The 17566-nt window shown below is 37.6% G+C and overlaps 3 protein-coding genes across 3 annotated transcripts; 2 read left to right on the forward strand and 1 right to left on the reverse strand.

Moving 5' to 3' along the window:
• Positions 1 to 2357: 2357 nt before the first annotated feature.
• LOC149501553 (uncharacterized) lies at positions 2358 to 4247 on the forward strand. The gene is made up of 2 exons (XM_089732851.1): positions 2358 to 2480; positions 3582 to 4247. Exons 1-2 carry the CDS (start codon positions 2358 to 2360, stop codon positions 4245 to 4247), a joined length of 789 nt encoding a protein of 262 aa, XP_089588977.1.
• A 342-nt stretch (positions 4248 to 4589) lies between these two features.
• LOC149501554 (uncharacterized) lies at positions 4590 to 5818 on the forward strand. Its single transcript, XM_089732852.1, has 2 exons — positions 4590 to 5215; positions 5713 to 5818. Exons 1-2 carry the CDS (start codon positions 4590 to 4592, stop codon positions 5816 to 5818), a joined length of 732 nt encoding a protein of 243 aa, XP_089588978.1.
• A 4851-nt stretch (positions 5819 to 10669) lies between these two features.
• LOC114247206 (U-scoloptoxin(19)-Sm1a) lies at positions 10670 to 13885 on the reverse strand. Its single transcript, XM_028180095.2, has 3 exons — positions 13751 to 13885; positions 12373 to 12522; positions 10670 to 10820 (listed from the first exon to the last, which is right to left on the reverse strand). Exons 1-3 carry the CDS (start codon positions 13809 to 13811, stop codon positions 10690 to 10692), a joined length of 342 nt encoding a protein of 113 aa, XP_028035896.2. The 5' UTR covers positions 13812 to 13885; the 3' UTR covers positions 10670 to 10689.
• Between the last annotated feature and the right edge of the window lie 3681 nt (positions 13886 to 17566).

Here is a 17566-nt window from a genome sequence, read left to right on the forward strand (position 1 = left end):
TATATTGAAATCACAATTTATTGAATTTAAAATGTACAATTCACTGAAACATCCACTTCTCTCATGTTTGATTGGGAAATTAGATAAAAGTCGTACACACACACACACACACATTATGTATACATACATTCATACATACATATACATATATTCTAATATATACTGGGGCACTAAGCAAAAATGACACGTACGATACTAACCATTTCCCATCAAACGACCCTATCAGTTCGTCTTTAACCATAAACTTGATGCTGTCTCTAAATTCAGCTTTAAAAAAGTACTAAAAATACTGAATGAATGACTAGTTTTAAGCATTGATGATCTACACGTAGAGTAGTTGCACTGTTATGAGTGTCGTTATCTTTGATGTTTTTTTTATTGCCTAGATCGGTGGACGAGCTCACAGCTCACCTGGTGTTAAGTGGTTACTGGAGTCCATAGACATCAACAACGTAAATGCCGCAATCAACCTTGAGATATGGGTCCTAAGGGTCTCAGTATAGTTACAACGGCTGCCCCACCCTGCAAACCGAAACGCATTACAGCTTCACGGCAGAAATAGGCAGGGAGCCCAATCCTGGGTAGCGAGGCCCGTACCGCGCGGGTCCAATGACCCGACAGTCCATTGCACTTTTATTGATCTCTTCCAAAATCTTCTCTTATCATAATAATAAAATAACTGACACCTTTTTTGCGCCTTGCTCATTCAATCGTCTTCGCTATGTTCCTTTTCTCTGTCATTCTTTCTTTGAAGTAATCGTGGTCTAAAGGATAAGACGTCGGGCTCATTCCTATGTAGCGATGCACCGGTGTCCGGATCCCGCCGGCATGTACCAATTTTTGTAATGAAACACGTATTTATCAAATGTTCACGATTGACTTCCACGGTGAAGGAATAACATCGTGTAATAAAGAATCAGCCCGAAAAATTTTTATTTGTGTAATTAGTGGTGGTGGGACCTCTTGTGAGTCCGCACCACTACCCTGCCTATTTCTGCCGTAACGCAGTAATGCATTTCGGTTTGAAGGGCGGAGTAGCTGTTGTAAAAGTGAGACCTTACGACTCATCTCAAAGTGGGCGGCATTTACATTGTAGATGTCTATAAGGTCCCGGAACCACTGAACATCAGGTGGGCCGTAAGCTCGTTCACCCATCTAAGCAATATATAAAAATAATAAAAACTTTTCTCCCTTTCTTACCGTTTTTCTCTCACTCACATCTTAACGCTCCGTTCCGCATTTATTTTCATATATTCCGTTCGTAGCAATCCTACACGTACCTATTTATTTAAAGGTATATATTATTATGTTAGTATTTCAGTTTCTAGTTTTCTCAGAGAATCTTAGTTCGTGACCATATGACCCTGTGGAGTTTGTTCCGAATTGTGACAACTAATTATTATGTTTGTCACATGCTATCTACCTCGAGAATAAGCTCCTTTGTATAAATAGTCTTATTTAGTAGCTCCTTACCATAATCTTTGGTTCTATTTTTAATATTAGAGTTGTAGGACACTTCAACGACATGTTCTTAGTGTGTCCTTTGAATCTACTGTTGGGACTTCCTTTTCCTTATTCCTTCCTCAATCCCCTATCCACGCCATCTGTTGACACTACAAGAAAAACTATGCGCGTATGAAAATGGCGCGAAAAGTGTAAAAAAAAACTAAAAACGGTGCCGGTGCAAAAACAATAAAATTGTGATTTGTTGATCAATCAGCACATATAACTCTCGCCAGTGAGAAAATATAATAGTGCATCAACGAAATACAGAGTGAGTCCTAAAACTTATCCTTTTTCCAGTCCCAAACATCTAAATTCAAAACATATTTAGTGGTCCGTTTCGAGCGCGAATAACCTATGGTAACTAGGGGCATATTCGTTAGAAAACTCTAGTTCTACATTTCATTTCGCTTTAATCTTATCCTAATAACAATATAACTATAATTTATAATATTATTTTACTATTTAAAGCATAAAATAACAATATATTTTTTATAAATCTCGAGTGACGTAGGTAGTTCAAAAAATTTATCGGTTGTAAAAATAGCATTCATTTGAAACATAATTTTTGTATTCAGATTCAAATTATATTAAAATTTGTATTGTTACTATAATTTACGTATTCTATAATGTCAGAACTCAAATTAAAACTCCTAACAAGTCAGCGTGAATATGTTTTTAAGGACATACAAATACTTTATAACTTATCACAACAAATTGCATCAGATTCGTCAAAATTATCTCAATTCAATGTTCGATACAAACGTCTAGATGTTTTACGGCAAGAATATTTAGATCTAACTAATCAAATAAATGCGTTAAAACTTGAAATTAATCCTAAAGACAAAATCGATATGCAAGTTGTTAAGGCATTTGACGACATGTATTACGCGATATCGGAAGCGTCTAACGCCGACCCCGGCTACGCCGGCGCACCCGCGTCGCATTACGTCTCACCCAAGCCGTTTGGTCAGCAAGTACGTTTACCAAAAATTAATTTAATCAAGTTTGATGGTAGAATTGAGCAATGGCGGACTTTTTATGATACATTTACGTCGCTTGTACACGAGAATGAAAATATTACAGCAATTGAGAAATTTCATTATTTAATATCGTGTCTATCGGGTGCTGCTTTATCGATTGCCAAAGGGGTACCTGTTACATCTGATAATTATCAAATAGTTTTCGACGCACTAGTGGGTCGATTTGAAAATAAAAGGTTATTAGCTACATCTTATTTAGACAAAATTATACAATTTCAGCAATTGAAAAGTTCTAACATTAATGATTTATTGACATTAAATAATTTATTATATGAAAGTGTCAATGCCCTCAAGGCAATAAACATTCCCAATCTTGGTGAATTTATATTATTCTATTGGGCGTCCCGTACTTTAGACAGTGACACTCGTAAAAGATTTGAATCACAGTTACAGGAAAATTCAAATAACCTACCTACTATAAACGACTTACTAACTTTTTTACAAAACTATGTTAAAATACTAGAGGTTAGTGAACCAAGCTCGTCATCTGTTGTACGTATACAACAAACTAATAAACAACTCACAAATTATAAGAGTGCACCTCGCAATGAATGTTTTTCTAAAAAACTTTATTTGAAATCAACATCATTGCCCGTTAATTCAAACATATCTTCAAGTGTCAACACCGGCGCACCGTGTAGCTGTTGTGAACAACAACATAATCTATATAAGTGTCCTAAATTTCAAGCTTTAGGCATACAAGACCGGCTTAATTTAGTGACATCAAAATCTTTATGTAAAAACTGTTTACGCCAAAATCATAACATTAACAAATGTTATTCAAAATTAAATTGTTCTACTTGCGGACAACGACATCATACGCTTCTCCATGAGGTCAATACAGCTGTGAGTGGCATGGTCACAGTTGACGTACGCCCGGACGAGATCACGCGTAATCCCACCTTCGAGTCTAGCACTGCAGCCTCCACTAATGCGTATGTGGGCTACAGTCGCTCGGTGGTTCTTTTGGGTACTTGTGTAGTTCGCGTTCGTCATCTTCGCAGTACTAATCAATCATTTCTTGTACGTGCGTAGATTGATAGTGGTGCTCAAGATTGTTTCATTACCAAGTCATGTTGTCAACGTTTGGGCTTACCATTACGTCGCTGTCCATTAACCGTAGTTGGTCTAGGTCAAAATGCTGTACATCACGTGACTGGAGTTACTTCTTGCACTGTACTTTCTCGTACTTCAGAAAATCCTCATTTCAACATTAATCCTATCGTAGTAAATACTATAACGAGTAAAATGCCTGCTACAAACTTACCTAGTAATCTTCGTGAATCTTTTAAACATCTGGTCCTCGCTGATGAGAATTTTGATAAACCATCAAATGTACATTTACTACTCGGCGCAGAACTGTTCCATAGTATTTATGACGGTCAACGCGTTCAGCCCAGTCATGATCTACCGGTAGCTTTACACAGCGTATTTGGTTGGGTCATTACCGGTAAAATTGATACAAACCATTTACCTCCGCCAACAATATCTTCTCTCTTAGCATCCACACGTTCTCTGGACGAGGGACTCAAGCGATTCTGGGAGATCGAAGAACCTCCAAATCAGGTTATTTTAAACCCTGAAGATATTAAATGTGAACAAATGTACTCAAATCTAACGTATCGTAATCCCGACGGCAGATATGTTGTACCTATGCTTCTCAAAGAACCTATCAGTCAACTAGGCGATTCTTTCAACTAATCTTTCTCTCGGCTCGTTAACCTAGAACGACGCCTTGATCGAAACTTAGAGTTGAAAAAAGAGTACACCGCCTTTATGCGCGAATACAAGTTGTTAGGGCATATGGAGCTTAGCGGTGACTCGAATAAAATCGGGCAGTATATAATTCCTCATCATTGTGTCATTCGCCCGGAAAGTACAACGACTAAACTTAGGGTTGTATCCGATGCTAGCGCCAAAACTACCAATGGCAAATCTCTTAACGATCTTGTATATACTGGTCCAAAACTTCAAAACGATATAGGAGATATACTTACAAAATTTCGGTTGCATGCTGTTGTTTTTACTGCCGACATCAGTAAGATGTATCGAAACATCGAACTCAGGCCAGAAGACCGAAGATGGCAGCATATACTTTGGCGCGATTCTCCTTCTGATCCTGTAACTGAGTATGAGCTGAAAACGGTAACCTACGGGGTTACGAGTTCCCCTTATCTGGCAATACGTACTCTGCATCAATTAGCCTCTGACTACGAAGAAGAGTGGCCCTTAGCTGCTGCTAGTCTTCGTCATGATACTTTCATGGATGACATCACCGTTGGTGGTACATGTATTGAAACTGCACTGAAACATAGAGAAGAGTTAATACAAATGTTAGCGCGTGCTAAGTTCGAATTACGTAAATGGAGTAGCAACTCACCCGAATTCCTCACCCAGATACCAACGGAACATTGTCAAGTTCCAAAAACATTTTGTGATGAAAAACAAAAACAAAGTATCAAGATTCTTGGAGTCCAATGGGATCCAGCTGATGATAACTTCACTTATGCTTTATCAGAACTCGCTTCAGGGAATACAAAACGTGCTATTCTATCAAACGTCGCCAGAATTTATGATCCACTCGGATGGTTGGCCCCAATGGTTCTAATAGCTAAGCTTACCTTACAAGAACTATGGCGCCTTCAGCTTGACTGGGATGAAACTGTACCGTCAGATATGTTGTCTCAGTGGCATCTATTTACATCTGAGTTTCACTATCTGAAGGATATTAAAATTCCTCGACTAATTGTACCTCCTCATTCAAAATCATACGAACTTGTAGGTTTTTGTGATGGATCTACCAAGGCTTATGGTTGTTCTGTGTACTTACGTATCACTACCGACACTGAAATTACATCTCACTTGCTTATTGCAAAATCTAAAGTAGCTCCATTAAAAGTTCTTACTGTCAACCGATTGGAGCTATGTAGTGCTGTATTACTAGCAAAAATATTGAAGCATATTAGTAATTTACTAAATGAAACTCAAACCTCAAACATAACAATTTCAAAGATATGGGCATTCACTGATAGCTCGACTGTACTATCATGGCTGCAAACAGCACCTCATCGTCTTAAAACTTTCGTTGCACACCGTGTCGTGAAGCTGTTAGATAATTTGTCTGTCGAAAATTGGTATCATGTGCCAACGTATGATAATCCAGCAGATTACTGCAGTCGTGGTCTTACCTGCTCTCAGCTTGTGGCTTGTTCCACTTGGTGGACAGGACCCAAATGGATAATCTCGAAGTCTTCTACATGGCCGGTGTCTGAAAAATTACCTTATTTAAAGGAATTAGCCGAAGTAAAATCCAGCTTCTTGTGCCATGTTCTTTTGGAATCTTCTAACAATAGTATTCTAACTCAGTTAATTGAGAAGTACTCTTCATTGTTGAGGCTACAACGCATCTTTGCCTGGTGTCGACGTTTTATTGCAAACGCAACAATTCTTACCAAAATCGAAGCTATTCTCAATTCACGACCATTAATTTCGGTATCTTCTGACCCTAACGAGGTAGACGTATTGACACCTGGGCATTTCTTGACAGGGAGCCCTCTAGTGAGCTTACCCGAGCCTCTCCTTGCTGATATACAAATGTCAGTTCGTTCTAGATGGCAGATGTTACAAAAGCTAACTCAACGTTTTTGGCGTGTCTGGCATTTGGATTATCTTCATACATTACAGCAACGCGCTAAATGGTTTAAACAACACGGTAACGTTAAGCTGGGAGATATAGTTATGATCGTGGATCAAAACCTTCCACCGTTGGAATGGCGTATCGGCAGAATTAGCATAATTCATCCCGGTTCTGATGGCGTAGTACGGGTTGTCACTGTCCAAACAGCTCACGGTCTGCTGCGCCGACCAGTTACAAAGTTGTGTCCTTTGCCAATTCACGAAAACTTGTAACCTTTATAATTTACTTTATACTATTATCTAATTCAATATAATAGTTTATTTATTCACATAATTATTATTTTTATCTTAATTATTACTTTATTCTTACCATATTATTATATCTAATTCACTAGGTATCTTAGTTACCACAGCTTATTATCTTATTAAAATCTTTTGAAATCCTCCAATGATTTCAAGTGGGGGGAAATGTTGGGACTTCCTTTTCCTTATTCCTTCCTCAATCCCCTATCCACGCCATCTGTTGACACTACAAGAAAAACTATGCGCGTATGAAAATGGCGCGAAAAGTGTAAAAAAAAACTAAAACACGGTGCCGGTGCAAAAACAATAAAATTGTGATTTGTTGATCAATCAGCACATATAACTCTCACCAGTGAGAAAATATAATAGTGCATCAACGAAATACAGAGTGAGTCCTAAAACTTATCCTTTTTCCAGTCCCAAACATCTAAATTCAAAACATCTACCTTAACCTTTAGGTTACACATTTTAATGTGTACTGTGGAAGCGAGTTATCGGGCTCCGGTTGTAGCATCCGAAAACGGACTAGACAAAAAAACTAGACTGATTTGTCTGCTGGTAATCTCTTTATTTTTCATGGTATTCTCCGAACACTAGGCCCAAACGAGACAGGGATTTGATTAAAATTATTAATATCTATGAGCGAAGGTAAGAGTCTTTCGGATTTCCCAATAAAAAAATTACAGCAAAGAAATGGGGTTTTGTTTAGTGACGGCTATTTGCAAAAAAAATTACCGCAACCCCAAGGATCTGTCTAGATCATCATCTTTGAGCTGACGTAGATACTTATTAGTATTATCTGCTATGTTGAGTCTCTGCAGCGTGACTATTACTGATGATGAAATACTATCGGAGTAACGCCAAGGTGCAATGGCGTCTTCTTATTGACTTGTTGCAGAATGAGCCGATCTCTTCATTATTTTTTTGACATAGTGGGCGTATGTATGGTGGGTAGTCGTTCAAAGAGATTGCGCAGCACGAAACGAAGACAGTTCCTGGACGTCTAAAAAAAGGAAAGAAAAGACACCGGAATATCTTCTATTGCTAAATTTATATGTCGGAGGAGAAACGCTGAAGGAATGTTTTTAAAAAGTGTGACGTCACCATTGCTGACGTCACGGTCATTAAGTTCTCGACGATGACTCATGTTTGGGCTTCCGAAACAAAACTTCACGAGAACTTTGTGCGTGGCGTATATTTCACGAGAAGCGTAACAACGTTCCAGAGAGATCCGTACTGTACGACGGCTCGGACACGAAATGAATCAGCGCTAGACAGCACTGCCGTATTTATAGGGCTCTGTACACGTCACTTTGACGTTTGTGTATCGTTGATATTCCGAACTATTAACCCGGATGCGACATATATATGATATAACTCCTGTTCATATCATAAGCGCGTGTTTGGAGGCGTGAGCAGTACGCAGTAACCTCGACTCTATCTCTCTGTTATAAATACACGAACTCTTGGCACTGAGGCATATTGCTGTCCATCTAATTTTTTACCCTGTCTTATAATTGCTTATGATACATTTTGGTTCTTATGAATGTAGAGGACCCATGTGGCACAATCCAGGCCAGCTTATCCCAGTGCCAGCCAGTATCCCATAATATTCCGAATTATAATGTCACCATTGGTGGCGAGACTCGCCTTACTGGTTAAGAAAGGCAAAGAAAACGATTTGGGAGTAGCGAAGCGTCTATTTGCCTTTTTAACCTGTTCAGTTTGGATCAATAGTGGTTCAAAGTGTGTTGTAGGTAGGTACCACAATCCGATATGTTTCTGCCGTACGCATTGATTTTGTTTGTATTCTAGTTTTAGGCATACAATAACCAGTATTCGAAAGAAATTTCCACATCAACCTCAACACTGGAAATGGCAATAATGTAGGTGTATATAGCTTTAGGTAAATTACAGGAGAGCTCCAAATTTTTGTATGTATTACTTTCATGAAAGAAAAAAGAAACTAACTAATCACAGTTTCCAACGTGAATGATGTGTCTGGTGATCTTACAATACAAATAAAGAGGTCTATAATGCGGTAAAACTAAACCAATTTAAGAGCTCTGGGCTGAAATCTAGTTGGTTTTGCATCGTTAACTTTAACTTTAGTCTGTACGAGATAAATTTGGCACATCGTAGACGCAACGACCAAACGGGGCCCACTTTAAGATACTAAAAACAGATTTATTCACTGGTAATTGTCGAAAAAGTTAAATTGCTTTGAGATTTGATATCTTTGGTCGTTCGAAAAGGATCAAATTTCGGGGCACTATGGCTTCGTTTGATGAAGTTTTTAGGGATGGCTTTACAAGGTGATTTTTGGAACACCGTTCTTTAGAATTGTATCTTTGATTGGTCCTTTGAAGATTTTGGGTCACATTTCAAAAGCCACTGCCATAGACAATGCGATTGAAAAAATCACAAAATTAACTTAGTTCTCATCTTTAGATTAGTTTGATATTTTTGTATATTATCAGAGCAGACATCATAGCATTTAACTCAAAGCTCCTTTGCAGTATCAATGAGCAGCTTATCAAGTGAAGTTTATCTGCTGTGGTTAGTATTTCTTATCATTGAAGAGACTCTGGAGGCTCACAAGGAGTTCATTGAAACAAAACAAAATTGAAGTTCTAGTAATGAAGTATGCTAAAAATATTGTAAAAGTGGTTCAGTTCAGTTAAGTTCAATTTTTAGTATTTTCAGTTCAGATATTGGATAGAGAGTTCCACTTTATGTTCCAAAAGATCCAATTCGTCTTAGGTGATAGATCTGTAAGCAATGATTAGTCTTATATTATAAGATAGTGCCTGTAAGCAATAATTTATAATTCATTCGGATTTCAAAGAACAAGATACATAAACCTTTACTCAAATGTGGTCGAGATTTACACAAAAAATTAAATTTACATGCGATATATGTATGTTGAATTTTTTTCCTTTTTTTTTATTGCTTAGGTGGGTGGACGACCTCACAGCTCACTTGGTGTTAAGTGGTTACTGGAGTCCATAGACATCTACAAAGTAAATGCGCCACCCACCTTGAGATATAAGTTTTAAGGTCTCAAGTATAGTTACAACGGCTGCTCCACCCTTCAAACCGAAACGCATTAATGCTGCACAGCAGAAATAGGTAGGGTGGTGGTACCTACATGTGCGAACTCAAAAGAGGTCCTACCATCAGTAATTACGCAAATTATAACTTTGCGAGTTTGATTTTTATAATATTTTTATAATTTTTATATTCCTTTACCGTGGAAATCAATCGTGAATATTTGCTGAGTACGTATTTGTGTGTTAAAATATATGGTCCAGTGAATGGTGCACATTTTGAAACAGCTTGTACACTGAACATAGATGCTCTCACAGAAACAAATGAGGCAACAGCTGGGTACAACTTTGTATATATAATATTTAAGCATAAAATTGAATTTGGTTTACAAATATACATGTACATTATTTTTTATATTTTTATTTATGATTACGATGGATGGACGGGCTCACGGTCCATCTACTGTTAAGTGGTCACCGAAACCCATAGACATCAACCATGTCAATGCCACCGCCCGCCTTGAGATATGAGTTCTGAGTCTCAATTTTTACAGTATGTGGGGCTGCCCATGTCTTCAAACTGAAACGTATTTTTGTTTCACGGCAGAAATAGGCAGTGCATAGGTACAACCCCCTGGGGCTGGTTCACAAGAGACCCTACGACCAGTAATTACGTAAATAATATTTTTTGCAGATTTGATTTTCATTACACGATATTCGTCCTTCACCGTGGAAGTCATTGGATATTATTTGTTAAGTATGTATTTCATTAGAAAAAAACCGTGCTTGCTTGCGGATTCGAACACCGGCACAATCGTTTCGCTCGATACGATACGATATCGATACGATACGATATCGATACGATATCGATACGATATCGATACGATATCGATACGATATCGATACGATACGATACGATATGGCTCGATACTACTGTGCGTCTGACCGTCTTATCCTTTAGGCCACAATGACTTCAAGACTATCTAAGACAATCGTAACATAAGCTTATAGAATAACACTGAAAATATTTTGGGACTTCTTCTTTATACCACTGAAGAAAAAAACATTAACTTCGTGCCTAATATCGTTGACAAGCCAGATTTGTTCAAAATGTTTAAGTTAGTAAAAGAATAATCGAAGATAACCGTTTATTGTTACACTAAAATACAACAATCATTCCCTTCGGGACAGTCTGAAGCTTTTTCATATATCAAAAATCGAGTGCAGTAGCCTTTCGAGAAACATTCTCCGCCGTGCTTCTGACATCTGGTCTCTTTTACGGACACTGAAAAACAAATAAAAAGTCTTTACTACAATATTCAAATCTATCTTCTGTCTATATAATTATATATAAAAATGAATTGATGTTCGTTAGTCTCGCTATAACTCGAGAACGGCTGGACCGATTAGACTAATTTTGGTCTTGAATTATTTGTCAAAGTCCAGAGAAGGTTTAAAAGGTAGATAGGTATGTTACACAAAAGTTTTTGTCTTTTATTTATCGATTGAGGCAATACGAAGTCTGCCGGGTCAGCTAGTCACCAATAAAATTAAATTTAATCTATATTATTATATATAATATAAATATGAAAATGCTTGGAATTAATTGAAAATAACAATTTTGTTTTTCCTTTGGCGTGTCCCCCGTCGGACGGATTCCTTTTGTTTGTTTTAAGTTTATTTTATACAAAAGTTTAGGTCTTTTATTTATCGATTGAGGCACTACGAAGTATGCCGGGTCAGCTAGTGATTAATAAATTTGTATCTGTTTACTGGTACACAGTAATTTTCAGGACAATTAAACAAAGTCAATTGTAGTACCCAAAATAAAATTGGAAACGTTAAGTCCCATTAAATTGGTTGCTGACATTCAAAATGATTGAAGTGAAACTTCTAATGCGACTTCCAACAACGTTGCGTTAAATATTTAACGCTACCATGGATTAGAAAGAAACAGAGTGACAGTGAATGCGTGGCACTCGAACGGATGCGCGTAGTATATCTGTTACAGCGTCCAATATTTTAATAAAGTAGGTATTTAAAAATATATCTATAGATATTTGTTTTTCTATCTATAATAAAAAAATATGTATAATATAAATATTAAAGATGTCGCATCTCTTATATACAGCATTCCCTATTACAGGAACAATCGGATTTAAGGATGAAAAATGAAGAAAACCACAATACTACACATCGAAAAAGAAGTTTCTCTTCATTCATGTGCACCAAGTTGCTCGCGCAATTTTTTTATATATAATTGTCAACATTTAGACACGTTAAAATCGTAAACATTCTCTCTATTAATAAAAATAACATAGGGCATTCAATGTAGTGGAAAAAAGGTCACGGCGTTAATGAAGCGATTACCATTTATCAACAAGACCTTGATCTTTTTGATGTGCCACTCAGAAATCGTCGCCTAATTCTGATAAATTTATCCAAGCAATTATCCGAGCATCGGACTAACACAGCAATAACAATTGAAATTGATAATTCAACCTTATATTTCGATGTGCTGATTCGATTACTGGTGGTAGGACCTCTTGTGAGTCCGCGCGGGTAGGTACCACCGCCCTGCCTATTTCTGCCGTGAAGCAGTAATGCGTTCGGTTTGAAGGGTGGGACAGCCGTTGTAGCTATACTGAGATCTTAGAACTTATATCTCAAGGTAGGTGGCGCATTTACGTTCTAGATGTCCACGGGCTCCAGTAACCACTTAACACCAGGTGGGCTGTGAGCTTTTCCATCCATATAAGCAATAAAACATTTTTTTTTACCTAGTCGATTTCATCTTGGGCACTAAAATAGTTATTTGAAAGCCAACAAAATTTTACCTCCGTAACAGCATTCGATTCCGTCTTTTTGCTGCTTAGGACAGAGTCCAGTTCTGGCTCTGATATCAGATGGACAGTCCTCAGCCACAGTACACAAACCACCTTCCCTGCGGCACGGATCCTCTTGTTCGATGGAATCTATTTCACGGACTGGAACATTCGAAGTGTTACATACACATTTAAAGAATTCAATCTGAGATTTCTTCTGGTGTATTGGACGCTCGACTCGCACATAAAACTGTTGAGGTTTCAATAAAAGGAGACCATTAGTGTTCTCAGACAATTATATTCACGGAAAGAGGAAGAAGTAACCATGACAGACATTTTTAAACAAGTGACAATAGAGTAATATAAATCAGTATTATAAAACTACCACAGATTACACCAAAAACATTCATATAGTGAAGCGAAATCTTACGCAAGTAGGATGGTTTTTTTTTTATTGCTCAGATGGGTGCACGAGCTCACAGCCCACCTGGTGTCCTGCCTACTCCTACCGCAAAACGGCGTTGCATCCTGGGTTGAAAGACGAGGCTGCCATTACAACCTTAAGTATTCTTAGATAGGTGGCCAAACCCACCTGCTGTTAAGCGTTTATCGGAGCCCACTGGCATCTCCAAGGAAGACGTCCTCCGGTAATTACGGAAATTGAAAGTTTGGCGCATTTGATTTTAAATGCACGATGCTATTCTTACACCGTGAAAGTGAATAATATGTGTTAAGTACGTATTAGAGAAAGTGGTAGCTGCCTGCGGGATTATAACTCAGACACAGCTCTCTTTTATACGAAATTTTCTTTGCAATGTATGTAAAGAAAAACTTTTTTATGTAATTTTTCTATAAAATCCTTAATATTTTTTAGTTTAAAAAAAGGATTTTCATTAAATAGTGAACTCTATGTCATTGAGAAAAAAAAGTAGAGAGTAGAGAAAGAGAATTTATGGAAAATATAGGCTTTAAATGTTGTTTTCTTAATATTGTACCGAAAACTCTATTAAGTCTTCTATCATTATATATATTTTATGTATTTAGCACGTTGAACGCCATATGAAAAATCAAGTATTTTCAATTCAAGCCACTGTGCTCACCGGTGAGACTTACCTTACTGAACCGTTCGGATCGTGAGCATTACCCGTTAGCCTTTTAAAATTTCTAAGCTAAACGGTAAAAGTCGCTAATTTTTATCTTCCGTGAAAATTATCGCATGTTATAAATTTTAGAAGAAAAATCTAGATTTGATAAAAATTACTGATTCCCTGATTCTGGTTTGGCAGGAATGGTATAGTACGCCAATCGGTGATCCGTAAAGCATACAACGTGCTAACAAATTAAATGTATTTTGTTTAAAGAAAATAAAAAGAAGAAAATAAGCCCTTACAATCATCTTCATTGTTTCCGTAAACTAGAATGCACATAGCACAAAATAATAAAAACTTCATGATGACGTGTTCGCTTTAGTTTTGAACGCGACCAAATGACACGACTGGCACTGGCGCTTATCTTTTATGTGTCGTTATTTACATTTCATAAGACACAGTAAAGTTTTAAAACGGTCACTTCGTTTGTATTGGAAATTGTATGATTTTGACTGCTTTTCCTTTCGAGGGACGACAGATAGGAAATCTTTAAGCGGACTGGTGTTAGTGCTCGGTAGACTGACTCTCTGAATAACAGGGAAAAAAATGCGCATGATCATTACCCCAAATTAGCCCCAAAATTAGACCCCAAATTAGGGTTCCCTGTGTTATGGGTACCAGAGACAGACATACATACATAAAGATGTTTAAATTTATACATTTATAGATAATAAACACCCAGACAAACAAACCAGTTCATCACACGAATGTTGTGATGTGTGTATGTGGGAATCGAACTCAAGACCCCCGGTGCAACAATGAGAGGCTGTGACTATTGCACCACCGAATCAGTCTGTTGTTGAATTTTAATCTCTGAAACGTATACGGGTAAAACTATTTTGTTAATGTCATTAGCAAAATTCAATCGTGCCTTCAATTTCTTTTGTTCTATGATAGCTAGAGCTACATTCATTAGTTTCATGTGTTGATTTGTGTGTGTTTGTGTGATCAGCACATGTTGAAAAAATCGATTGTTATTCCTTTCGACTTGAGCAAGACTGTGATATTGAAGGGATGTCCGTTTGTATTTGATTTACCCTTAGATACGATAAAGCGAGTTACGTTATATGATTACGCAACATAAATGAGTCGTCCTACCCGCACGAGTAGGTACTACCACCTTGCCTATTTTTGCCGTGAAGCAGTAATGCGTTTCGGTTTGAAGGGTGGGGCAGCCGTTCAAACTATACTTGAGACCTTAGAACTTATATCTCAAGGTGGGTGGCGCATTTACGTAGTAGACGGCTATTGGCTCCAGTAACCACTTAACACCAAGTGAGCTGTGAGCTCGTCCACCCATTTAATCAATAAAAAAAAGAGTCAAATGATACCGAGAGGTCGAACTAGTAAATTGGTAGATTTGATGTTGACACGATTGCATTCCTGCGTGGTCGAAGGCTTTTAAAACTACTCTTTTGTTGATTATATATTTAACTTGGATCATCGGTAGCTGCTAGAGAAATTATCTATATAGTAACTAATGACATCAGACATTTACAAACAACAAAATGTCTCTATTCCATTATTATATTTATAAAACTAATTCATATCGAAAACGGTTCTTACAAATTGAACTACTGCAAACGTGTTGCACTATGTGCACTAAACATGTTTTTACAGTCGGCTTATCTCGAAATTATAACGAAAACAACGCATCGTTTTCTGGAATTTTTTTTTTTCTAATGAAGTGTTTTATTTATTTTAAAGCATTAAATCTACATTTTGTTGTGAATTCATGATAGCCTAGATCATCACTGAATAAGTTACAGCTAATATATAAAATTCTCGTGTCACAATGTTCGTTCCCATACTCCTCCGAAACCACTTGACCGATTCTCATGAAATTTTTTATGCATATTCAGTAAGCCTGAGAATCGGCTACTATCTATTTTTCATACCCCTAAGTGATTAGGGTTGTCCACCCCTAACATATTTTTTTTTATTTGGACTTTTTTTTTTTATAATGAGGTATTATGTGGTTGAATGAGGTTTTGTTATTTTTATTATATATTCCCTCATCGTTCACAGCACTACATACCTCTTTCACTCATTTACCACATCCTTACACACTTACAATAAGTTAGTTTTTTTTTCTACACTAGAAATTCCCTAGAAATCTTATATATGGTAAAACAATGTTTGCTGGGTCAGCTAGTAGTTTATAAGAATTCATTGGCTGAGTTAATATATGTTTTGTTAACTTCATAATTTGTATTCTGAAAGTCTTACCTTTTACTTCTTTTGCCTAAGCGTATGTAAATTAGCAAACATAGTTGAATCTCATTCTTAATTAAGTCTAGTTGTTTATTGGTGATTGGAAAAGGACGGGGTATGCGTGGGTTCATCTCTTTTTCATCTTAATAACTAAACTGAGGCCTTAGAACTCATATCTCAAGGTGGGTGGCTGCATTTTGTGTTACGTTATCTATGGGCTCCGGTAACCACTTGACACCAGGTGGGCTGTGAGCTCGTCCGTCCATATATGTGATAATAATAATAAAAACCCTTTTTTCGGGCATTATTTTCCGCTATCAACCAAGCCAACAATGCCAATACAAATCACACCTTATGCCTTAGAAGTCGTCGTGGCCTAAAGGATAGGACGTCCGGTGCATTCGTATATAGCGATGCACCGGTGTTCGAATCCCGCAGGTGGGTACCAATTTTTTAAATGAAATACGTACTTAACAGTTGTTCACGTTTGACTTCCACGGTGAAAGAATAACATCGTGTAATAAAAATCAAACCCGCAAAATTATAATTTGCGTAATTACTAGTGGTAGGACCTCTTATGAGGCCGCACGGGTAGGGACCACCGCCCCGCCGATTTCTGCCGTGAAGCAGTAATGCGTTTCAGTTTGAAGGGTGGGGCAGCCGTTGTAACTATACTGAGAACTTAGAACTTATATCTCAAGGTGTGTGGCGCATTTACGTCGTAGATGTCTATGGGTTCCAGTAACCACTTAACACCAGGTGGGCTGTGAGCTCGTCCACACACCTAGGGAATAAAAAAATATTAAAAAAAAACGTGACATTAGCGACGCCTTGAAACGTAATAATGATGTGGTTTCAAGTGGTAGGGGTGTTCTCTTTAACATCAGATGGAGCGTCTATATATCAGGATCATCTCAAACAATTCGTCAGCCGACGGTTCTACTAATACAAAATTGAATGTCACTGAAAGCAAACGCAACAAGCATTCACATTCCCGTGAACGCCCTCATCTATAGATCATAATATAATTGCGTCGCGTTAGAGTCCCTTATCCGTTTGATTGATGGAGCCCGCATCTTCTTGTATCACCTGGACTGGGTGATTAATGAGTGGGTCTATTGGCTCGGGTGTCAGAGCGAGACGTACTGTGTTTTTGTTCGCACAGTGATGAGAGGAGCGAGAATCGTTTTTATTTCTTACAAGCGGCCCGCTCCGGCTCCGCTCGGGTCTTTAACAAAAATTTCAACGGTATTTGACGTTGTTTTATTTTTTTAACAAAAGAACACTTGTTGCGACATAGCTACAATAGTTAAACATATGCTTTTTGTAAATAATAATGTGTTCTACAAAGTCGTAGTACATTATTTTATTCTATCATCAATAGTTTTCGCAGGGAACGCGTTGTAAAGAATATTTTAGGTAAATTTTTTACACTTTGGGCTACATTATTGGAGTTTTAGTAAGGATCCCAAATTTTTTTCAAAAAAAATTTCAGCCTATGTCGCTCGGGAATAGTGTAGCTTCCAAACAGTGAAAGAATTTTTCAAATCGGTTCAGTAGTTTCGGAGCCTATTCAAGACAAACAAACGAAAAATCTTTCCTCTTTATAATATTAAATAATCATTCATCAACGATTCTGAGTGCTCACTTACCCGATCCTGCGGACCAAATGATAAACAGTCAACGTCGCTCTAAGCACGTCATTACGAATTCTCCCGATCGATTAACGGTGCTTTTAGGTACATCAAGCACCGGTCACCGTCCTCGCCGAACCCGTCTCCTGCGACGAAGGGCTCGGCGAGTTAATTAACCCATAGACATAGCCCACTGAGTTTCTCGCCGGA

Source organism: Bombyx mandarina, chromosome 15 (assembly GCF_030267445.1).
Source record: "Bombyx mandarina strain Sakado chromosome 15, ASM3026744v2".
Classification (NCBI taxonomy): Eukaryota; Metazoa; Arthropoda; class Insecta; order Lepidoptera; family Bombycidae; genus Bombyx; species Bombyx mandarina.

Excerpts from the sequence above, each read along its gene's own strand:
- LOC149501553 (XM_089732851.1), top strand. The coding sequence starts at position 2,358 with ATGCAAGTTGTTAAGGCATTTGACGACATGTATTACGCGATATCGGAA. Across the intron at positions 2,481-3,581 it reads CCAAGCCGTTTGGTCAGCAA|ATTGATAGTGGTGCTCAAGA; the intron begins GTACGTTTACCA and ends GTACGTGCGTAG.
- LOC149501554 (XM_089732852.1), top strand. The coding sequence starts at position 4,590 with ATGTATCGAAACATCGAACTCAGGCCAGAAGACCGAAGATGGCAGCAT. Across the intron at positions 5,216-5,712 it reads GACTGGGATGAAACTGTACC|ATTACTGCAGTCGTGGTCTT; the intron begins GTCAGATATGTT and ends ATAATCCAGCAG.
- LOC114247206 (XM_028180095.2), bottom strand. The coding sequence starts at position 13,811 with ATGAAGTTTTTATTATTTTGTGCTATGTGCATTCTAGTTTACGGAAAC. Across the intron at positions 12,523-13,750 it reads CGGAAACAATGAAGATGATT|TCCGTGAAATAGATTCCATC; the intron begins GTAAGGGCTTAT and ends CGAATGTTCCAG. Across the intron at positions 10,821-12,372 it reads AATCGAATGCTGTTACGGAG|TGTCCGTAAAAGAGACCAGA; the intron begins GTAAAATTTTGT and ends TTTGTTTTTCAG.